This window comes from Macrobrachium nipponense, chromosome 1 (assembly GCF_015104395.2).
Source record: "Macrobrachium nipponense isolate FS-2020 chromosome 1, ASM1510439v2, whole genome shotgun sequence".
NCBI lineage: Eukaryota > Metazoa > Arthropoda > Malacostraca > Decapoda > Palaemonidae > Macrobrachium > Macrobrachium nipponense.
The window spans coordinates 193,852,506-193,878,051 of NC_087200.1; the positions used below are offsets into that span (position 1 = coordinate 193,852,506).

The 25,546-nt window shown below is 39.7% G+C and overlaps 1 protein-coding gene and 1 long non-coding RNA gene across 5 annotated transcripts in view; both read left to right on the forward strand.

Moving 5' to 3' along the window:
- Positions 1-25,546, forward strand: part of LOC135219966 (uncharacterized) — a 100,588-nt gene that overhangs the window by 58,059 nt on the left and 16,983 nt on the right. For 3 of the 4 annotated variants that reach the window (XM_064257210.1, XM_064257211.1, XM_064257208.1), the window contains exon 2: positions 21,961-22,082. Coding sequence is in view for 2 of the 4 variants with exons in the window: in XM_064257208.1 (XP_064113278.1) it covers positions 21,961-22,082 (122 nt within the window). In the remaining 2 variants the exon portion in view is untranslated. Of the gene's footprint in view, positions 1-21,960; positions 22,083-22,630; positions 25,540-25,546 lie in introns of all 4 variants that reach the window. The other variant, XR_010315541.1, reaches the window with a different exon arrangement.
- On the forward strand, positions 5,512-6,675 carry LOC135219965 (uncharacterized). Its single transcript, XR_010315540.1, has 2 exons — positions 5,512-5,689; positions 5,783-6,675. It is a non-coding gene; the product is annotated as an uncharacterized LOC135219965 (long non-coding RNA).

Below are 25,546 nucleotides of genomic sequence, written 5' to 3' on the forward strand. Positions count from 1 at the left end.
TCTCTCTCTCTCCCTCTCTCTCTCTCTCTCTCTCGTCTCTCTCTCTCTCTCTCGCTCTCTCTCTCTCCTTATCCTCTCTCTCCCTTCTCTTCTCTCTCATCTCTCCTCTCTCATGGTAAAGTTATAAAAATTATTTTGAAATTATAGCAATAATATATGTGAATTCTCAAAGATTAGTACAGTAATAGGGATATTAATTGAAGGTATATATTTGAGTTAGGATGATATTCAAGGATTTTGTATTTGAGCTTTGAAGGCAGTTAAAGCATTTTTAAGGGGGGTTGGTTCGAAGTATATATGGGTGGGTGTTATTAACTAAGGGGATTTTTTGGGTACGCGTCTCCGCGAATATGGTGGTCCATGTAATATATGTATATTATTTATAAGTAATCTAGGCGTTTTCTTTTTTACAAACTACATGAAAACTTGGCTTTGATTCTATTTAAATATCAGTTAGGGTTACCTAATTTGTTTCCCTGCCCACAAGAAAATGAAATTTCTCTCTTTTACCAGTAATATATATAAATTTTGAACAACAAATCATAGCTGAAGGTGACTGAAGTGTTTTGTTTGTTGATTCAAGGAGATTTGTGACCAAAGAGGTCTTACGTTTCTTTTCCTTGCTTACAGAAGACTACATTGTGAAAACAACTATGGCTCAAGATCCCTATACTAATTCAAGAGAGTTCCTTAAGATAGATGTAAAGGATAATTTAAGTCAGCCACACAGAAATGAAGAGGAATTAGAGATAAGAAAACTGAAAATGAAAGTGGAACATGCAATTCAAGGGGAGAAAATTCAGAAACTCACTCTAGGCCAAAAAACTAGTTCTGTAACTAAAGTTATAATGTTGGTTGGTGCAACAGGTACAGGAAAAACAACATTAATTAATGCTATGGTGAATTTTATATATGGTGTAGCATTTGAAGACGACTTCAGGTTCATCCTAATTGACAATGAAGATATTTCAAAAAGATCAAAGGCAGAAAGCCAAACAGATTTTATAACAGCCTATACTTTTTATCATTCCCCTGGGATGCCATTTGGCTATAATTATGTTTTGATTGACACTCCAGGCTATGGTGACACCAGAGGCATTGAACGTGATCAGGAGATGTCCAAGCAGCTGGAGGCATTTTTGAAACAGGATTATGGAGTGGATGAAGTTGATGCCATAGGGTTGGTAACTCCTGCTTCAGTCGCTCGCTTAACACAGTTTGAGAGATATGTATATGATGGCTTATCATCTCTCTTTGGGAGGAATGTAAAGGAAAATGTATATATCATGGCTACCTTTGCAGATGCCAAAAATCCACCGGTTCAAGAAGCCTTGAAAGAAGCTGGAATCAGTTATGCTGGGATTTATAAGTTCAACAACAGTGCCCTTTTTGCCAAGAACCGCGAAGGTAACACTACCCATGGAGAATCTGATTTTGACAATGAGGACTCTGTTCATTTCTCTAAGCTTTTCTGGGAGGCAGGATACCGTAGCTTGAGGAATTTCTTTCTCAAATTGTCAAAGACTAATCCAATAAGCCTACATCTTACAAGGGATGTGTTGAAGGAGCGAGCTCATTTATATTTAGTTGTGTCTGGTCTTCATGAACAGATTCACGTTGGACTACAGAAGCTTGGTGTGTTAAAACAAGAGAGAGTAAAGCTCACTCAAATTACTGAGGATATCAAAGGAAGTTCTAATTTCCAAGAGGAAGTAGAAGTGACCAAGGTTAGAAAAATCGATTTGAAACCTGGGGAACATGTAACTAATTGTGTAAAATGCAATTTTACGTGTCACTATCCATGTTCAAGAGATGATGATATGAAATGGATATGTTCAAGCATGAACCAACAGTACTTTTGTGTACAGTGCCCTGCTAAGTGTTATTGGAATTTTCACAAAAACATGAGATTCAGATATGAAAATACATTGGTCAAGGAGCAGCGAATTATTCAGAAGTTACTTGAACGCTATCGTCAGGCACAGTTCCGTAGAACATGCAAAGAGCGTGAAATAAGGGTTCTAGAGAGAGAGATTGAGAATGACTCCTGGTCACTTGGAAGTAAGATTAAAGAAGCACGAGATCATATGAAATGTCTTGATGGAATAGCGCTGAAGCCCAACCCTCTTTATGCCAGAGCATACATTGATCTTCTGATAGAGTCGGAAAAGATGCAGAAAAACTTTAATTTTGAGGATAGAATCTGTATACTGCAGAAATTCAAACACAAGGCAGCTATTTTTGAAGGCATCAAGGGTCACTGTCAAGCATCAGGGGGGGAATCATTACTGGAACACTTTCAAGGTATAATGATTGGATGAACTGGTCAGTTTTCGATTGGAATAACTATCCTTAAATCTGAAGCATTGTTATTTGAAGCAGTCGTTATCCAGAATATGAGAAATTCCAGTGGTAGATGTATATGTTGCTAAATATGCAATTCAGCCATTTTTAAAGATTTGAACTTCATGAAGATGTATATATTTACTTTCAAATTGTTTGACAGCCAACATAATTCACTTGAACGGAACGGACACCTACTTGAATATAGTTCAGGAGAATTAATACGACCCCAAGACGAAGAAAATGGTAGAAAATGTTCATTTTATGTGATTTGCTCATCCACCATAAAACTAATTATTATTGATTATCCTTGACGCCTCCAAAGCATATGCCAATGCAAAGGCGCCAAAGAGGCCATTGTCTTATCAAGTCATTTTTTAACTTTTTGTCCATATTTCTTATGTCCATACTTCTCATATTTTGATATATTCTATCCAGGGTTGAAACATTGTTCTTAGAAATTCGATACCTTTTGAATTTAAAGTAGTAGTTTTGTGCATAATATTTCAAGTCATCCAGCCATCCAGCCAATGAAATAGGTTAGTGATTAGTCTTGAAATTTATCTAATTTTCTAGTTATTATTTCTGAGTGTGTCGTATTTTCTTTCACTCTTCTTCTAGTAAGTAGATAGATAATAAGCTTATACTTTAATGCAAAACAAGCAGTAAGCAAATTAGTTACAAGCTACTGCAAGTCGAAGGTCCTGATTCTGGTTGTCTTGTCTCTAGTTAGCTAGTTAGGACGTGAGTCCAAGATGTCACATTATTCCCTGATTAGCAGCACCAAAATATTCAAGCATCTCTTGTGAATACCAGAATCAAAATAATCATGAATCCGTCAGTAACAAAACCAAAACATGTTCATATGGACACACAAAACTTATCACCTTTCATATCTGGAGTATCACCTATCATATCTGGAGCACCTCTCATACATGCACTAGACCCGGACCATGTACCAGCTGGCAAGGAAATATCCGCAAAGATGGGGAAGGGATATAACTTCTCAACCAATTTTCTCTTTGAACTCCTCTCTTGAAGGGGACGCCCTAGCCTCATCTGAAAGGAGAGTTCACTTCAGCAATGTGCTGGGCTCCCCCAACCCTTGAAACCTTGCACATCAACATTCGAGAGAGGAAAGTAGTGTTGTTGGTACTGCAGAGATTTCTACATCCTTTAGAGAGGCACTCAGTGGTGATCTTGAGTAACAACAACACCATAGTAGCCTACATTAAAAAAAAAGGGGGGGGGGGTGGAAGTCTCCAAATCTGTGCCATTTTGCCATACAGATGCATGAGTGAGCATCAGTACACAAGGTAAGAGTTGAAACTGGGAAAGAGAACACCATCGCTAACCAGTTGAGCCATACTGGTCAGTTTATAGGGGCAGAGTGGTTTCACCACCAGGTAGTATCAAACAGCCTGTTCAGGGTGTTGGGATTTCTAGTAGTTGACCTGTTTGCCACCAGGCTGACCAACAAACTTTCCATCTTCTGCTCCCCATTCCCAAGTCAGTAGGCAGTGGTTCATGACTTTTCAAAAACATCTTTGAGACAACATGCACATGTATGTGTTCCCACCATCCGACTCCTGCAGAAAGTCCTGAAAAATATATTTGTCACACTGGTTCTTTGCATGACCTCGATGTCTCCCCAGTGGCCTCATGTTGAATGGTACACAGATCTGTTTTCACTCCTCATAGACACTGAAGAGCCCCCACCCCCACAGCCTACACCTATACAATTGCACATTCCTAGGTACTATCAAACAGTATAATTGCTGACATTTCATAGGTGGAGATTATCCAGCTTTTCTAGTGGAAGAAAAACTTTCTCAAAGAACAGGAAAGGAAATGTTTGACTTTCTCCATCTTATCAATTTTGTTGTAGACAGGGTCACTCTTCGGTCAGTCTCTCCCCAACATATAGCAGACTGCCTTGTTTTTCTGTGCAGAGAAGAAAGGTTATTGATCTCTGCAATTGCAGGTTGCAGGGCAGTGCTTGCCCAGGTGTTCCATTTATGTGGCATTGACCCTTACACCTCCTCAGAAATATCTTGACTAATAAGGAATTTTGAGCAGAATTTTTGGCTAAGACTCAAGACCCATTAATTCCAGATCCGAGAATTGACTCGGTTCCCATAATTCGTGTTGTTGTTGGTAAGGAACAAAAAGAGGTGTACTGTTCCCAGTTTGCACTCTTGAAGTAAATAATATAACCAAATAAAGGAAGAAAGGTCTCAGTCCAGAGTGCAGTAATGATTTGTGATTATTGGGAAGACTAAAAAGAAGGCGTCTGTAAGCACTATTTCCTAGTTATGGGAAGTCATTTGCTGAGAGTATGGGATGTCTGTTCCCAAAGATGTATCCTTGCCACATCCACATACTCATGGTAACTTTGGGGTGTTAGACCTTTATTAGCATTCCATAAGAACTTTTTGGTCTGACAGGTAATGTGGGCTGCAATCTGGTGGTGTCAGACCACTTTTTTTTGTTTTTTTTCCATCTCTTGGGGGGGGGGGGGGTGATCACCCATACGTCCACATATATTCATGTGTGTGTGTGTATGTGTGTTATATATATATATACATATATATATATATATTATAATATATTATATTATACATACATAAATACTATATATATAATATATATAAACATATATACATAATATATATATAAATATAGATTATATATATAGAAATTATAATCTATATATAATATATATATATATTATATATACATTTATACATAACATACGATATCCATATATATATATATTAATTATATATATAATTATTTTTATATTAATATATACATATATATATACATATACATATATATATATATATATATATATATATATATATTAAAATATATATATAAGATATTATATTATATATACATTATACATATACATAGATATATACATATACCTTATAACATATATATATATATATATACATAGACAATTTTTAAATTTATATATATATATACTATACATATATATATATATATATATATATATATATATAACATATACATTATAATTATGTACAAATATATTATACATAATATATATACATACATACATATATATGTGTGTGTGTGTATGAGTGTATGATATATATATATATATTATATATATATATATATATATATATAATATATATATATATATATATATATATGGATCCAATACTTTTGCAAAAGGTACTCCAGATATGACAGGTAAATGTTTGCATATCTAGGAAAACTACAAGTAAACTTAAAGATTTGTATTTTTAGAATTTTCCAACACATGGTGTGAGATTGATTTCAGCAGAAGGATGTAGTTCAGCAATTTCAGGTAGATCTACATTGCATATTCATCCTTACCATTAAGTATTCATCCTTGGTGTGAGATTGATTTCAGCAGAAGGATGTAGTTCAGCAATTTCAGGTAGATCTACATTGCATAGTCATCCTTACCATTAAGTATTCATCCTTACCATAATTTTCCAGCAAAAACTTTTACACACACTGCTCAAATTAACAGTTCATGAGGAAGGGTTCATTAAGAGCAGTGGCCAATGGCTTTATACTTGGTATGATCAAAAGATATGAAGTACTATATAGAAAAATATAGTTATAACACTGCAACAAGAAGATATTCCAGGAGATGGTGATAACATCTGGCTGATCTTGCATCTAGTGGCAAGCAGTGATTGCCCTTTCAACATTTCTCTTGAAACGCAAACACAAAGATGTTTATGTTGAACCGAAAGTGCTGTATTCTTCCCTTTATCTCGAAAATGCTGTATTCTTCCCTTTATCTATGTGGAGTGACAGGAGACTTCAGACATGCCTAACCTTGAATTTACCACCTTGCTGATGTGCATGTTTAATTTTACCACCTTGCTGATGTGCATGTTTAATAATTAGGCTATTAACATTAGTCAGGGTAATCAGTGAATTACTTGTAGAAATTCACTTAAAAAGAGTAAAATAATTTAACTTATCATAGGAAGTGAAACTTGGTGGATACTAGGTGCTTCACCCCACCTCATTTTATTATGTGTATGTAGAACTTTGAATACTGCTAAACATGTAAATAGCATAAGTATTGAGAAGAGGTACTCCGGAAGTGAAAGTTGAAAATAGGTTGTTGAATAGTTTTAAAATTGTGTTTTCAGTTTGATCAGCGAGTAGTTTTAGGGAATGAAATCTAAATAACAGTAACGTCTTGCCTTGTAAGCTTTGCGAGTCTTGTAAAAGCACTGAGCTGATCACTTATGTAGAGGTACCGCAGCTGTAACTGATATGCCTATCCAGGAAATAAAGTTTGTGAAATTATCAGTGGTTTTTAACCTTGGAGAAGGGAAATACTGTCTTCTGGTACATTGATCTGTCACGAATGGTTATCGATAACCCCATACCCCTCGGGTTTTTGTGAACCAATATTTGGGAGGAATATAACTAGATATTTATTTGTCAGGCCTTCAGTGATGGTATCCACATCGCCGACGATTCTCAACAGGTTTGTCATGGTTTTAATACATAACTGATCACAACTGAAGAGGCAAGAACTCGACCATGTGGTTCTCTTAAATCATGTACTTAAGTAACCAATTTTAGTAATCTACATTGTTGTAAACAAATAATATTAAAAATGGATAAACTGGATGTGCTTCAGGCTCCACGTAAATGTTTAAATTATAATTTGGAGTTGGTAGGCCCATTACAATCTATAGAGAGAATGTCAGAATAAAGTCCAAAGGATAACTCTTAGATTTGAACATCATGAGTTTTCTTAATTATTCAGATTCAGTCGTTGGTGGTTTGTAAATTGATTGATTCTTCTCTTTTTTCAGTTTGTAATTTGACAAATCCATTCATATGGAAGAAATTTGTACATGTCCTGCCCTCTTCTAAAATAGGGGAAAATCTTATCTAATCAGATGATAATATACACGAAACTAATTATGTGAGTGAGCACTCACCAAGGACTTGTCTTTTATATATCAATGTGACCAAGAAGCTGATTGGTTAACTTGCAATGATAAAAGTAAAAAAAAAAATAATCTTCCATAATTTTATTTATATAAAAATTCAAACGTAATGATAAGGAGTGCTTATTTATTTTTAAAAGTGCTCATTTATTTTTAAAGCAAATTTCTCATGAGACATGAGTTCCAAATTTGGGGTGGATTGCGCGTCCAAAGATGCAGGTGGTCCCAAGAATTTATAGTCCAGAAACCCCTGGGTAAAGTTTATACGAATGAGAAAATTAAAAAGATTATGCAGTATGCACACTGAAAAGTTTGTATTTGGAAATATAGATAGAAAAACCTGAAGCCATGCAATACTTGGATGCAGTCGTATGCCATTAAACTATAATTAAACTTGAAATGGATGACTGCAGTCTTCATATCTACATACCCCTATTCATACAAAGGTGTTGCGACAGTGTTATTTTGATGAACACCATATATGCTGGTTGGAGTGTCATGAGGTGTTCTGTACTTGCTTTGACATTTGTGGACACCTTATGCAATTAGGATTATTGTTATTTAAGATACTGACAGTGCATTACAGGATGGTGATGATTTTATATATATATATACTAGATATATGATATATATATATATATATATATATATATATATATACCTGATATACCTTTGTTGTTGTTGTTGTTGTATTAAGCCAACACTTCTTGTTGGCACGGGCCTTTCCCTTGTTCGGCCCGTAGGTGATCTGAAAAGATTCTTTAGGTACATGGTTAGTTTTTTGAAATTGGAAATATCTTTAGTTGTAGAGATAGGAGTGGACAGGGGAAGGATGATGGTGTCAGTAAGTGAGGGCCATCATGTCATAGTATAGAAGAAGTTTGAATGAGTGTAAGGCTTTCGAAAATCGGAGAAGCGGTGCAGGTGGGGTTGTCCAACCCTTTACTCCCTTGGGTCCCTGCGGGAGGATTTTAGTTGTAGGTAAAGTTTTTAAAAGAATGATAGTGGATGATGTGGATAGAGCCTTACAATGAGGGGATGTGATGAGGGTGATTGATTTCACTTATTAGTTTGATTACTTTGGTGTAGGTAGGTTGTAGAGCACCTGGGCATGCTCTTCTAAGTTTTCAATGATTGTCTTTGTGACTGTGGCAGCTGCATGCTCAGCATCTTGTGCAGGTACTGCATTTTGTGCTGCACCTCTTAGCTGTGCTGTTTCTCTGCATTCCAGCAGGTAGTGAAGGAGTGGTTGCTGTGTTTCTTCTTGACAGTGTTCATATATATACCGCCACTGACTGCATTATAAGAGTGGTGGTGGTGGTGGTGGTTTTATAATATAATATATATATATATATATATATATATCTATATATATATATATATATATATATATACATATATATATATTATATATATATTATATATATATATCATACATGTGTATACACACACACACACACACACACACACACACACACAGTGGTACCTTGAGATACCAAATTAATCTGTTCCGAGGTGGCCTTTGTATCATGAGCTTTTCGTATCTTGGACCGCATTTTACATGTAAAATGGCTAATCCGTTCCAAGCCCTCCAAAAACACTCCAGTAAATTTCATAATAAAGCTAAATTGACCTATAAACAATGAAATATTAAAGCAATTTGGACCATTCAGTACCTAACTTAATACGCACTGCTAATATACCTGTAAATAAAGTGTATTAGTGTGCATGGTATACAAGAAATACTGTACGTACATACGTATGTATGTAGTAAAATGTGGAAGCTTACCTTTCGAGTGAGGCTATCTCCGAAAGTGGCGACAGAGGAGGAGGACAAACGGCAGATACGTACATACACTTAACTTTACGAAACACATTAACAAAACTGTAACACTTAACTTTACAAAAAACTAAAATATATTTTTTTTTCTTGATTTTTACATTTTCTTTTTTAATTTTTTATACTTTAATTTTTTTTTTTTATACAAAATTTCAACTTCTTCACCACTTTTCAAATTTCTTTTTGTTAGCAGTATCACTTGGTTCTTCCTTTTTGCTTACTACTCCTACTAAAGGCCTCTTTTAAAAAACTATCCATCCAAGGAAGATTGCTTCTGCCTACTTTTAACAATGTTCCTGTAACGACTCGGGCAAACGTCATCTAACTGTGCAAGCATATGACCTGTGTAACCCTTTTCAGGGTGTCTTTTCTACGAATGATTGCACCTTATGAAAAGCAGCAGCTTTTCTACGAATGATTGCACCTTATGAAAAGCAGCTAAGAGCATCCTTAATTTCTGCCGTTGTCATAGAGTCCTCTTCCTCCTCCTCGCCGCTGCCAGAGAACTCCTCTTGAACGATGTTATGTTGCATGGCCTCTAACTCCTTCAGGTCATCCATCGTAAGCTCCTCTTGGTGCTCCTCGAGAAGGTCATTGATGTTGTCCGCACCAACGATCAGCCCCATGGACTTGCTGAGTGCAACGATCTCTTCAAGATCTGGTTGCAAAACAGTTTCATACTCGTCAACTCTTTCTGAATCTGCAGCACCAGCTTCGCCCACATCGGATCCCTCGAAGTCTTGGGCAGATACGACATCAGGCCAGAGTTTCCTCCACGAGGAATTCAAGGTTCGCCTCGAAAACTCCTGCCAAGCTTGGTCGATGAGTCGGGTGCATATTACGATATCGAAATCCTGCTCCTCCAAAAATCACGCAAGGTGAGGTTTGTGGTATCGGTGATGTCGAAACATCTCTTGAAAAGATGTTTCGTATACATCATCTTTAAGTTCAATATCACTTGCTGGTCCATGGGCTGGAGGAGAGGGGTGGTGTTAGGCAGAAGATAAAAAACCTTGATGAAGGAATACTCCGCTAGGGTATCTTCCTCAAGGCCAGGAGGGTGAGCAGAGGCATTGTCCAACACCAGCAGGCATTTCAGAAGGAGGCGCTTCTCTTCCAAGAATTTCTTCACTGTCGGGTTACCCAGGCTTTCGCATTAGCCCTCCACATCACTGGAAGCTTCTCCTTAAGCATTTTGTGGGCCTTGAAGGTTCGAGGAGTCTCGGAATGATAGACAAGTTGGGCTTCACCTTGCAATCCCCACTGGCATTCGAACAAAGTGCGAACGTAAGCCTGTCTTTCATGGGGTTATGGCTGGGTAGCTTCTTCTCTTCCTCTGTGATGTACGCCCGACGAGGCATTTTTTTCCAAAAAAAGGCCAGTCTCATCACAGTTGAAAACTTGCTGAGAACTGTAGCCTTCCTTGATCATCAGCTCGTCGAACGTCTTTTTAAAGGCTTTGGCCGCTTTCGTGTCCGAGCTGGCAGCCTCCCCATGCCACACCACCGAATGGATGCCAGTCCGTTTACGGAATTTCTTGAACCAACCATGCGAAGCCTTGAAGTCTGGGATTGGCGTTGACGTCCCTTCTCCTCTGTCGTCTTCAGCCTGGGCAATCAAATCTCCAAAAATAGCGCTGGCCTTGTGCCAAATCGCCAACAATTTCTTTGTCTTTTTATCTAGACAAGAAGAAGCCTTTTCGTTTCATCGTGTATGTGGGTCCTCTTGCTGGACAAAATAGTGACGCCCTTGGAAGGTGTAGCTGCTTTGATGGCATCCTTCTGCTTGAGGATGGTGCCTATTGTCGACGGATTTTGGCCGTATTCCTTGCCGATCACACTCAATCGCATACCAGCTTCATACTTCATGATAATCTCCTTCGTTTCCAAAGAGAGCATACTCTTCTTTCCATGAATTTCAAGTTTCTTGGGACTCATGACTACGTATATACTGTACATAATTATGTTATGTAGTACGTATACGTATGTAGTAAAGTTCTCACACAATATGATAAAGTATACTACAACGAAATCGCTAAGGAATTTACGTTAAAAAACGAAATCGTTAGAACGAATGGAAACCGCGTGCATACGATACAGATGATGCCGTGTAGTGGCCGAAGAAGCACGCCGCTACGTAGATGCATAATGGGAGGGAGGCTAACCAATAGGAGAGAAGGATCTCATGGCGGTGACTAGCATCAGGAACCAAAGGGAGAGCAGGAGGATGGTGGCGAGTCGTCCGAGTTGGCAGTGCGCCAGTTTCAAAATTATCGGTGGTCCGGGCGAACCTCGGACTTTACAGCAACAACCTTTCGTATCTTGAGCAGTTTTTATATGTTGAGCGGTAAAAATTTTTCGTATTTGCTTTTGTATCGAGTTTTTCGTAAGTTGAGCCTTTCGTATCTCGAGGTACCACTATATATTTTATATATTATAATTATTAATTATATATATAACTAATTAATATTAAATATAATATATTATATATATATAAATTAATATATATATGTATATATATACATATATGATATATATATATATATATATATAGTATATATATATATATATATATATATATATATATATTATATATATATATATATATATATATATATATATATAATAATATAATATATATATATATATATATAATATATATATATATATATATATATATGACACACACACACACACACTTGCTTGATTGGTGTTTTTACATTGCATGGAACCACGTCGAGAGTGAACTTCTGTCACCAGTAATACACTTCTCTCACACCTCAATGGAATGCCCGAGAATCGAACTAATATATATATACCATCAGCTTATTGGGATGCCATTTTTGTTTCACAAATGTAGAGCAAAATGAATTGAATGAAAATGATTGCTTTTATTACAATTTCTAAAAATGACTTCGCTGAGACCATCAAGTATATCACTAAAGAAATGCCACAGTATCATAGGGTGTCACAATAGTGTCACTTTTCACACCAGGGAAACATTTTATGAATGGAGCCAAGCAACATATGTTAGGAGGACACGTCTGTGGAACAGAGCAAGAGGTGCCTTGATTTTCCAGTGAGTTAAGGGTAAGTATACAAGGAGAAGGTAACTACACTACAAGGTACAGTTTGTACAGGTGTAGTTGTACATAAAAGGTTGGCAGTTGAGACCAAATGACTGATAAGGAATGGTTATGTGCACATTGACAAAGTATCTGTAGATATCCAGTTCAACGATTTATGTAAAAGTTCTCTGTAATATGAAAAAGAGTTACATGCTGTGTCCCTAGATAACCTCAATTATGACCGCATTCTGAAACTTTCCAGGCATAAGGTACCCCAAAAGGTAGTGGTTTGTTCATACGCGAACAAACCTTCGGTCTTAAAAATAGGATAATTTCTAGCGCCCAGCTGGATCCGGTTAAAAAACAGATGAAAGCAAGGAATCTTGGGATATCTGGCAACGCATGCGTAGATCGGGTGAAGGATGGTCAAAGACCACCTACCTACAGTCATGCATCAGTCCGCCTTGGGGAGAGTTGTGTCTACCTCTCTTGGCCTTTACCCGGTTCATTCCCCATTTCGCTTCCATGTCATCGGAGCCTTCTCTTGCAGATCAGTCTGAGGTTATATGCCAGGCAGTGGTTAAGGGGTTGGACACTGTTTTGGATGTTAAGTTGGCTCCCTTGTTGGTTGGGAAAATGGAAGAAATGCATTGCTTTGTCCCTGCCTCCTGTGAAGAGATCGCTTAAGGAACCAGTACTGTCTCCCCCCCTTCCCCCTCTACGCCACATTGGCGTATCAAGCGTTGAAAGGCCAAGGGCTTTGCTCTTTCTTTGCCTATAAGGGAGGAACTATGCGGATGTGGTTTCGAAAGTGTTGGCGTTACAGGGAGTGTTGGTGTATCTTCCCTTCGTCCTCAGCATCAAATCGCAGGCATGTTGCAATTTCCCCCGTCTGTGCACGCCTTGCGTGTGTTGCAACCTCCCCCATCCATGCACATCGCGAGCGTGTTGCAACCTCCCCTGTCCATGCACGTAATGCAAGTGCTCCTTCTCCAGGGCCTATTCGTCGCCGTAAGGATCTCAAGGCGCCTGTCAATAGGTTGGTGATGAGCGCAAAGTTGCTGCAGCATGAGTGTTTGCCTGCCCCTCTCACTGATGCTGATAAGAGTTTGATTCTTGAGGATTCTCCTTCGATCTTGAGTGTTTGGGATTCCTCTCCTACTCACGTTCGTAAGTCGGCCACGCCCGTGACCATTCATGGATCTGTTAATTAATCATATGTTGGAGGAGAATGTAGTGATGTTTCCAGTGTTATAGTGGGTTCGCGTTGGGAGGCGACGCATGGACCCAGCCCAGAAAGGTTAGTTGGTGTTTTGGGCTCTTTGGCTGCTGATCCTGCCATTAATTTTAATGAAGAAGGTACCTTAGAGGAGCCTACACATCCTTCTCATTGTCGGTCTCCTTTGCCAGAGCAGGAGGAGGGGGAGAGACACGAGTTTTTGTCTTCCTTTTCGGAAGTTGTTGATCTCATTCGTGGATTCAACAATTTGGAAAGTAGGACTCAAGCTTGGTTGTCTGCCCTCCTTGTTTGGAAGCCTTGGTGGGAGCTGTGCAGGATCCCAAATCATCTCTCCAGCTCGCCTTAATGGGGGCACGTCTAGTTAATCTTGTATAGAGTTAACACCTCTGTTTCGGACCGGGACGGTTCGCTTCACTCTAGGGCCTCCACCATGCTGCTACTACCGCCTTTCACAGGGCTAGGAAGTACTGTGCTACGAACTCTACTCTTTTTGATGTCGCGCCATCTTAACCCAGACGTCATCACCTAAAGCAGGAATTGACTTTGGAACAGGTGAGGTTGGTTGCTCTGTCTTTGTCTCTGCAGGATGCCTCAGCATTGGAATCTACGGCAGCCTCCATGTTGCTCACAGTTTCTTGGCTGGACCTCTGGTCTGTGGTCATTGCCAAGATAGCTTCTGACAGGTCCCCAGAAGGGTTGGTGACTGCATCCTGTCTTGCCAATCTGTTGCAGTCCGGAGGCAAGGTGTTTTTGTATATGGCACACCTCAATGTTAATTTATGGGCTAACCTTCTGCTGATTAGAATGCGATAGGCCAGCGTCGGGCTGATACCACAGACAGACTGGTGCACCAGGCCGTGTCCAAGTCTGAGTCTCGTCCTCAGAGAGATCCAGCTCCTCCTCCTCCCCCTGTCCAGCAGTAGTCAAGGAGATCGTTGCCTGGTAGGCCGTCGAGGAATTCGAGTTCGGCAGGGCCTTCCCGTTCGACTTGCCCTTGGTCAAGAGGATCAACATCCCTTTCGCTCTCGTTCCTTTAGGTCAAGAAGTGGCCTAAGGGGCAGAGGTAAATGGAGCTCTTGGTAGGTTAGGTGCCTCTCCCTCTCCTGTGCCATGGAGGGGGTTGCCTATCGGGCCATTGGGCCAAGTGGCAGAGTTATGGGGTGGAGAAGTGAGATTTCCCTCCCCTTGTCAGACAAACCGCAGCTCACGAAGGCATATCCTCCAGATTCTCTGAAGTTCTTGTCTCTTCGAGAGGAGTTGTAGAAGATGCTGGACAAGGTTGCTATAGAGGAAGTGGTGCATCCGTCTCCGGGGTTTTACAGTCACATCTTGGTGCTCAATGCATCTGGAGGATGGATACCTGTGATCGACTTCTCCAACTTGAATCACTTCATTCATCAATAGGCGCGGTTCAAGATGGAGACCCCGCGATTGGTGTTGGCAGCTGTGAGGGAAGACGACTTCATGCTGTTGATAGACTTACGGGACGCATACTTCCAAATCCCTGTTCATCCGACGTCCAGGAAGTTCCTTCACTTCTCTCATGGGGATGAGGTCTTCAAGTTCAAAGTCCTATGCTTCAGGCTGACAACAGCCCTTGAAGTGTTCACAAGGATCTTCTCTCATGTCAAGTTGGGCCCATGATCAGAGGATCTGTTCGCTGAGGTACCTCAACGATTACTTGGTCTTGGCAGTTTCCAGGGAGAAGCTGCTGCAGGACAGGGATTGTCTACTTCGGTCCTGGCTGGAACTTGGCATCGTAGTCAAACAGGAAAAGTCGAACCTCATACCCAGTCAAAGGATTCTCTACCTGGTCATGGTCATCTATACGACAGTGCCAAAGTTTTCCCATTGGATCAGAGATTGGAGAAGGTGCGTTTGGTGGCACGCAACTTCCTGTTGGAACCACATCAGTCAGCTCATCAGTGGCAGGTTCTTCTGGGAGTGTTGTCATCCCTGGAGAAGCTGGTCCATCAAGAGCATCTTTTCCGGTCTCTGCAATGGAGACTGGGAGAATTCTGGTCTTTATCGGGGGACTCACCTGTTAATGGATCCTCTGTCTCTGGAAGTGGTGGTTGGATGACCAGAATCTTTCGAAGGATGTCCCTCTACGTTCTCTGCCACTGGACTTCCTTCTGTTCTCAGATGCCTCCCTCACAGGTAGGGTGACATTACTTAGGCGACTTCATCGCTTCAGTCATTTGGAGGACAAGCAGCAACATATCAACGTCTTGGAGTTGAAGGCAGCCTTTCTGGGTTTTGGGGGAGAAGGTAGAATGTCATTCTGTCGTTCTCATGTCGGACTACGCCATGGTGGTAGCCTATGTGAACAAACTGAAGGCCTGGTTTCTCGTCAACTTCACACCTTGACCATTGAGGTTCACCAGTGAGTAGTCAGCAGTTAGGCAGAGCTTTCTGCCAGGTATATCCTAGGCAAACTGAGTGTGGTTGCAGACAAACTCGGTTGTCAGCATCAGATCCTAAGCACAGAGTGGTCGCTCCATCAAGTGGTAGAAGACAAGCTTTTCCTGGTTTTGGGTAGACCCATGTCGGGCCTTTTTCCGACTCTTCATCAGGTGGAGATATTCTGTTCAATGGTCGCAGATCCTTTAGCATTGGCAGAGGACGCATTCCAATATCCCTGGGACAACCTGGAGGTGTATGCCTTCCCTCCATTTGGTTTGATCTGTCCAGTTCTGACCAGGCTAATGAGTTCACAGGGTTGGGGGGTGATTTTGGTAGCCCCTCTGTGGCCTCAGACAAGTGGTTCGATCTGCTGTAGTTATTGTCAGGGTTCCGAGGGAGATTTCCGCCTTGGCGACATCTCCTGTGTCAGCCTCATACGGAAATGTTTCACCAGTCAGTAGAATCCCTGTCTTTTCACAATGGAGGCTATGAAGTTTCTCCGAGCGGGAGGCTTTTCTCAGAGAACAGCTGGGCATATGTCCAGCAGTCTCAGAAAGTCGACCTCCGCGGTTTACCAAGGCAAATAAGTGACCCACTGTGATTGGTGTCGTGACAGGGTGTTTCTACACTCGCAACCTCTATTCAGCAAATAGCAGACTTAACCTTCCTCAGAGACGAGAAACGTTTGTCCATTTCTGCCATTAGAGGCTACAGGGCAGGCCTGAGTTTGGTGTTATGCTTAAAGGTATCATCATCTCCTCTTCCTGGGAACTTTCCTTGCTAGTTAGGGTCCTAGAGAGCTCAAGCCTCAGACGTGGGATGTTTCCTTGGTTCTGAGAAGCTTCACTAAGAGTCTATATGAGCCCTTGCGTCGCTCATCTGACAGGAACTTGATGCTTAAGGCGGTTTTCCTTCTGGCCTTGGCATCTTCCAAGAGGGTAGGAGAGCTCCACGATCTGAGCTATGAGATGAAGCACACCAGTGGTTTGGGGGTGGTTGTCCTTCGAATTTGTCGCAGAATTCGTGGCCAAGACCCAAAATTCCCTCAGTGCACGATGACAGATTCACTTCGTTTTCCATTCCATCACTGAATGACTTGGTGGTGGTGATGCTCAAGAGCTTTTTTGTGCCCTGTCCAGGCCCTGCGTTGCTATCTTGAATAGACTAGGCACCTCAGACCAGGCTGCTGCAGACTTTTTGTTAGCACAGGCCATACAAGAAAGAGGTGTCTAGGAATACTATCTTTTTGGATACCGGAAGCCATCAGACAGGCATACTCGTCTCTTGATGATTCCACAACCACGTCTGTGCAGGCTAGAGCGCATGACGACATGGGTATTGGTCCCCCTCTGGCTTTCAAAAAGAATTTGGCTGTACATAGTGCTAAGTGCTGGTACTTGGTTTCGCCAGTCCAAGTTCGCCTTTCTACCTTTAAGGATGTTGCCCACAGATCTGCGGACACGTTTTCCTGGTGTACTGTGGTGGCTGCCCAACAGGTTGTGTACTCATAGTTGCCCCTAACGGGGAACTTTTGTATCTTACCTAAGATGATTGTGTGGATGAGAGAATGAGTGAGTTGGCTGGTCTCCTTTCTCTTGTACCTTTCCGTCTTCCTTCGGGCAGGTTAAGGAATAGACACGTCATTTGCTGGACTAGTCTGATACTGTGAGTAAGGTAGTCATACTGATAGTGTGGTCACTTGATATGAAAATGTCAAACCCTCTATTTGGTAGCATATGCTCCACTCCTAGGCAAGGAGTAGTTGAGAGTAGTACAAACCCAGGGTTGTTGGTTTGCTATTAGACAGTCAAAGTTTCTCTTTGGTTCCCTATACAATGGTTCTCCCATATATCATTGTACATCACTCAGGGTCTGAGTGGTTAGACATTTTATCTAGCTTCTCAATGGGCTTCAGTCCCTCTCCAGGGGTTATTTCTTCTGAAGCTGGACTGGTGGGTAGGCCCCCAGCCGGTCTAGGATGTCTTGTACCTCCCTCCAAGTATGAGTATCCAATTGTTAAGACCGAAGGTTTGTTTGTGTATGAACAAATGACAAAATTTCCAAGACAATTTGTATTTTTCATAGCTACAAACCTGAGGTCTTAACATTATACTGCCCGCCTCTAGCCACCCCTCTGTTTGTCAAGACATCCTGAGTTGGGAAAGACTGATGCATGACCGTAGGTGGATGGTCTTCGACCATCTTTCACCTGATTTACGCATGCGTTGCCAGATATCACAAGATTCCTTGCTTTCATCTGTTTTTCAACCGGATCTAGTTGGGCACTAGAAATTATCTTATTGTTAAGACCTCAGGTTTGTCACTATGAAAAATACAAATTGTCTTAGAAAATGTGTTATTTTTTACACTACCGTCTTACTACTCCTGTATTCCACTTTATGATGACGTTGTCAGAGCTTTTCCTCATTCCTGTTCATCCTTCAGCTAATCAACAGAGTTAACCCTTCTAACTGTATTGGTGTCATCAGTAAGTGATCTTTACAGTATGAACTGCTTTCAGCAGATTGCTGTGTCTTTTAAAGACGGTTGCTATTCCTTGGAAATTAAGCACAGAAGGTATTTTATTCCAAACTATATGTACTTCATATATATATATATATATATATATATATATATATATATATATATATATATATATATATATATACAGGCGGCCCTCGGTTAGCGGCAGGGGTTCCGTTCCTGGCCACCGATGCCAAGCGATTTTCGACGCTGAGCGATTTTAAAGCCTACGGCCGCCGCACACCTTCTTTCGAAACTCTAGACCAGTAAAAGGCGCTGTGGGATGCGCTGTAATCCCACAACGGCGCAATAAGTAAAATTATATTTATGCAGTATAGTACTATAGAAATTACTGTACAGTACATGTGGGTGTCTAAAGTATGTAAAGATATAATAAAGTTTATACAGTGTACAGGTAGCTGTAGTGTTCAGGTTACGATCATTAGTCCTACGATTGTTCGATTTTATGAGAGATCAATTTACAATGGTCTAACTTTATCCATCTTCTAGTTACATAAGTTCAATAACAGCAAAAGAGAATGATGAGAAAGTATGGTGTTAACGTTATACTCGTTGCGTGAACGTGTACAGCCATGAACAACCGAACGAGAAACTACTTTTTTTTTTTTTTTTTCCTAAGTACAACCGAACTGGATAACATCTGTTTGGCTTGTATTTCGATCATCGTACTACAGTGCAACATTACCGTATTTGTTATAAATGGCGTTATGTATAGAATAGAACTGAGATATCTTAATGTAATAACTTTATTCGCTATAGATCAGAGATCAATATAGATTAAAGATCAATCGGGAAATATACCGTTAAATTTAAACCTAGTTATAACTGAAGCTGAGAAAACTGTTCAAGCTGCTAATGACTATTATCGTACATCGGCAACAAGGATAAAACTGCAGTAAACGTCTGCCATCACACACAACTGTAGATAAAATTGGGATAAAATCATTTTAATCAAAACTACTGTGCTTGAAAGAACACATTTTACTGTTGGTTTCACGCCGATATAAGATAAATAGCGTAAAGTTCGTATTACGATGATATAAAGGATTACGTATTGCGAACGGAATCACGTAATTTTTTACGCAATAAACATGCCGCCAACGTAATCTGTTAACGAAAAAAAATAGTAGTTCACATTCACAACGAGACATATTCAAAAAATATTTCCACCTAAAAAACACGCTGTATATGGAAAAATAACTTTGTCTCATATAAGTCAAGATTGATATAGATATTCGTTTATGCTAACTAGAAGCAAGAGCATTCGCTCAGAATTGCGTTATTGTGAAACAGACTCGTATTCATCAGCTGATTTCAAACCACAACATTGGCCGCTCCGCGGAATACTGGCTTAAGTTTGCCGTAGTATTTTAAAATACAATAATATGAGAATACATACAATATTCTTGGATACAGTGAAATAATGTATAACTTTTTAAAGGATTTATGGAAAAGATGCGTAATTAATAAAATAACACAATGCATTTTTCGGAACTGGCGGACAAGAACGAACATGAAAAACCATCCCCTTACAACGTGGAGCCTAGTTACAAAGGCTGCCATTAATTTGTATCTTATTTCTGTACAAAAATGAAAATACCTTTACGCAATATGTTTTCATACACATTTTAAACATAAAAGCATAAACATTTGAAAAATCGACACATCGATCGCTAAATTTGCACTTTTTTTTTTTTTTTTTTTTTTACCTCGATATTTTCGGAAGAGCGGCAGACGGCGGCATACAAGAACGAACTTGAAAAAAACATCGTAGTCGATAAGTTGAAGGGGAGTTTCAAAAGCTACCTTTTTATCATATTTCTGCACAGAAATAAAAATACCCTATTCGTAGTACATTTTCATACACATTTTAAACATAAAAGCATAAACATTTATAAAATCGGACACATCGATGGCTAATTTGCACTTTTTTAAATCTACATTTTCGGAAGAGCGGCAGGTGGCGGCTTACAAGAAAGAACATGAAAAAAAACATCGTATGTTTTGATAACGTGAAGGGCAATTTCAAAAGCTGCCTTTGTATCATATTTCGGTACAGAAATAACAAAAAATGCCTTTCTCGTAATACATTTTCATACACATTTTAAACAAAAGCATGAACACTTATGAATCGACACATCGTAGTCGATAACTTGAAGGGGAGTTTCAAAAGCTGCCTTTTTATCATATTTCTGCACAGAAATAAAAATACCCTATTTGTAGTACATTTTCATATACATTTTAAACTTAGAAGCATAAACATTTATAAAATCGACACATCGATCGCTAATTTGCACTTTTTTTAAATCGATATTTTCGGTAGAGCGGCAGGCCGGCGGCTTACAAGAAAGAACATGCAAAACATCGTTATTTGATAACGTGAAGGGCAGTTTCAAAAGCTGCCGTTGTATAGAACATGAAAAAAACCATCGTATTTGATAACGAAGGGGCAGTTTCAAAAGCTGCTTTGTATCATATTTCTGTACAGAAATAATAATGCCTTTCACGTAATACATTTTCATACACATTTTAAACAAAAGCATGAACATTTATGAATCGACACATCCATAGCTAAATTTGCACTTATGTAACTCGATATTTTCGGCATAGAGCAGCGTCAGAGGCATAATATTTTACCCTAATACCTACGTAATAACTCTCCATAAAATTTGTTAATATAATTTGCATAACCTTTATGGTCTGAACGGCATTTCTACATATGTATGAACTCGTTAGACAACGGCGCTAGCGGCGCTGTTAACTGAAATTTGTGCCGTAAAGATACCTTTAAAATGCCTTATTTTTTTAATGAATATTTTTGACAACCGCCGTAAAACCGATTCGCCGTTGAGTGATTGCGCCGTTAACCGCGGGCCGCCTATATATATAAATAATATATATATATATATATATATTATATATATATATATGATATATATATATAATATATATAATATATATTAATATAGATTACAGCAGGCCAGTCCCCGAGTTACGACGGTGTCGGCTTAAGACGTTCTGAGGTTACGATGCTTGTCAATAGACGTTCCAGGGTTACGACGTGTGTTCCAGGGTTATGACGCCTACAACGCTCATCTGGGAGATGAAATATGATACCAAAAATGCAAAATAATCAATATTTGAAGGTTTTTTTTTATGAAAAATGCCATAAGAATGCAGTTTACATAGTTTTCAATGCACCCAAAGCATTAAAAGTAAGGTTTTCTTAGGATTTTTGACGATGTTCCGGCTTACAACGATTTTCGGCTTACGATGCGTCTCAAGAACGGAACTCCCGTCGTAACCCGGGGACCGCCTGTATATAGTACAATACTTCGTAGTTATTTTCTGGCAGAACATTAATGGAGATTCCTCTGGTTCTTATAGGTTAATGGTTGTGTGTTTGCTCAAAGGTACACGGTAAAAGCCATCTTGAAGATTGCTTGCCATCTGGTATGTAAAGCTGGATTTTAGTTCTCTCATATTCTATATTGTTTACAGATAAGTCACACTTCTTACATTTTGATTTCAGGCTGTCTCAGGACTTCAAAGGGACTTGAGCAGTGAATTCATTACAAAGACCACGTGGCACCAAAAGTTCAATGAAGTAAATTTTCTCATAATCAGCGAGTTACACAGCAACAGAATGGAAAAGTAAGTTGCTTTCTCTCTGTGAAAGTTCTTGCATGGTTTGGTTTATACAATAAGAGTTCCTTTACCTTTGTTTGAATGGATGAAGAGTACATGGCAATTTTAAAGTAAACTGTCATAAAGTGGGGTGCTAAGTGGTGCAAGGTTTGATATTTCCCATACTACTGACCCATTTCCTGACCAGTTTCTGAGATCAGTAGGAACATGGACAGCTGGGTTTTCTTGGTGGCTATTAGCATATGATCTGCATTCATAATGTCAGTGGTTGCATGAGAGTTATCATACAAAAGTTGACATATTTCATCAGATGATTGACTGGACTGATGATGGTGTTAAGTAGTTCAGTTTTTAGGTTACAGAATAACTTCTGGGTAAGAAATTTTTTGTCGCCAGCCACCCCTCATCTTGAAGTTCTTTTTAGCTTAAATGATGTTTCAAGGCTTGGGCTTAACCACAACCCGTATTAGTAGATACTTGAATACTTCTGGTTTTTAATAGGTAATTAAACAAATTTTTTTTTTTTTTTTTTTTTTTTTTTTTTTAATCCACAGGTGACCTGCATAGGAGAGCTAAAAAGAAAACCAAAGAGAATTTAATAGGCCATAAATTTATAAATTATATCCTTAAACATAAGGAAGGTAGTATACTACATTAAGAGGGCTAAATGTTACTACCTCCTCAAATTTGAGGTGACTGTATGCAGGCAGTTCCCGGTTGTCGGCAGACTCGTTTATTGGCGATCCAGTTTTATGGTGCTTGTTTAATGCCGTTACAATCTGCAATTTATGACATCATAACGCGTAGAGTTCCAGTTATCTTTACCATAAGGTGCCAGTAAGAGAGTTCTGGCCCCATAAATCACCATCGTGCGCCTGTCTAAGAGGGTCTCCCTCCATGCCCAGGAGGGACCTATCAAAAACCACGCCTGCACCATACACCAAGAGGCTATTTCATGGGATGTGATCACCCAGAATATGAAGATCATCGGGAAGCTTTGGCGCCTGTCGAGCAGGTAACTTCTCATCCAGCAAATAAAACCAGCACTGAATAGGACATAAGAATATCTCTTCCTACGAGTATGAGAAGACCTGCACCCAACAGTGACACCACCAATTGCAGTAACTCTACAGAAGATAATGCGCCAGAACGAGATACTCCTGCAGACAATGAAAATCAAGCCAGCCATGACATCACACAGCATGACATAATATCCAGCAATGTCACTGTACAGCTCAGATCTCGGAGATTGCAGCTACACAACCATCAGTGCGGCAGAAGTAGCTTGAGGCCTGTCCCAAGCAATCAATGAAAACTTGACTTGCTGCCATCACCCAATAGGAGATTGGCATGGGGCAGACCCCCTGCTGATGCCCCCGGATATGAGGAGGAAGGACGCCACACCAGTAGTAGTCCACCCTTGGCTTCCTAGCCTAGGGGATGTCTGGCAGCTCCAGATGAAAGCTCACTACAGGAGAGAGAACCGAGGATGTCTGGCAGCTCCAGATGAAAACTCTCTGAGAGAGAGACACAGACTATAATAATTATGGTATCATAGTATGCCTGTAAAAACTATAATAGAAATATACACCAATCTTGACTATATTTGATAATGACCTCCATAGGTGCTCTACTAGCCTGTTGAAGTAGCACAGAAAAGGCCGCTAAATACAGAAGAATCTCTACAACCCTAACCCTGCTGAAATAACCATTAATTGAACATGTTCATGAACATGGTACAGTAGAGCTTCATGAACTCAATAGTATTCATTGAAAACTGCTAAATTTACATACACATGAAATTGTTAAAAGCCCTTGTCCGTTGGTGGGATAATAAAGAAAGCAGCAAGTGCTTCTCCAAGAATGGCCTCCCCAAGTATTTTATCTTGTTCATACTTGTTCTCGATGCAGGCAGCAGACCTTAATGTCACTCGTAATTGGCTGCTACCTCAATGTCATGCTGTAATGAGCTGCTACTTCTCCAAGACTTTAGCCCTGTCTAGTCATAACAGTCATGTCTACTTTCTCCTCATTGGTCATTAATTGTAACTTCCTCTGGTGCTTAGGCTCTCTGCCAGAAGCCTTAGAAGTAAAGCTAGTACTGTACAGGCACAAATGAGAGAGATCTGTGAACTGAGTTACTGACTTGCCACTACGGTATACACACTGTACTGTTGCACATATGTATACTAACAGTGAAATTCTGTGCATGTGTTCATTTTATTTAGTTTTTTTAATAAGATTATTTTTTTAAATATGACGTACCTAAAGTGTATTAGGATGATACATTGTAGTAGGTAGATCATATCTAAAATATGTAGGATGACAGGAAAATTAGGGTATGTATGTGTATGTCTGCAGTACATAGCATTTTCATGTAAAAACTAGTGTATTGTTGTGACTACTTTACATTTTCTATGAAGAAAAAAGATTTAACATCATACTGAACTGATGTCATCATTGGGGTTCTCCTTGTTGAACATCAATATTGACAGTGCACATTTCTTTGGCAGTGCAAGAACATCTCTGTTTAAAGTGTGAGTTTCTTTGAAAGTGCACAAAATGATAGTAGGGTACTCTGCACGTATCTGCATACAGCATCTTATCATGAGACATCCTGTGAGGTTATCTTATCTTCTCCTCTGTCTGCTTGGGGAAGACCCGTGTTAGACCTCTTCACTACATAGTTCAACAAGAGGCTTGATGTCTACTCTTCAATTGTCCCCGGTCCGTTCGCCCCATCTGGTGAACGACTCCCATCTGCTTACTTCGGACAACCTGGAAGTTTACGCCTTTCCTCCATTCTCCCTGATCTCTTCTCTCTGCAGTGCCAAGAGAGAATCCACTTTCACACATTCCACATTACAACCTTCTCTGCCATCCTCATGTGGAGAGGTACCACTAATCGATAGGATTTTATCGCCTCATGTCTTGAAGTCTGTCCAGTATCTCTTTTGAGCGAGAAAACTTTCTCGGAGAGTAGAGACTCAATGTCCGGCTGCCTCAGAAGATCTTTTTCAGCCATTTATAAGGGCAAATGAGCCGTATGCTTGGGTTGATGTTATCGATGGGATTTCTCTCCACTCAGAGTTTCTGTTTAGTAGATAATGATCCTAATCTTTCTCAAAACAGAGAATGTTCTTTCTGTTTCTGCTGTCAAGGCCTACAGGGCTGCCTCATGAATAATTCTTCGTCTGAAAGACATGGACATCACTTCATCCTAAGCAATTTTGTACACCTAGGGAACTCAAACCTCCTACATGGGACCTTACTCTGGTGCTGCGTAGTCTTACTTAAGCTGCATTCAAGCCCGTGTCAATCATTTTACAGAGAACTGACTTGAAAACAGTTTTCTTTTTGGGCTTTGCTGCCTTGGAAAGAGTTGGAGAGCTCCATGGTCAGGATTAGACATAAACACAAGGTGTTGGGTTCAGTAGCTTTCAAATTTGACTTGGGATTCAAGGCTAAGA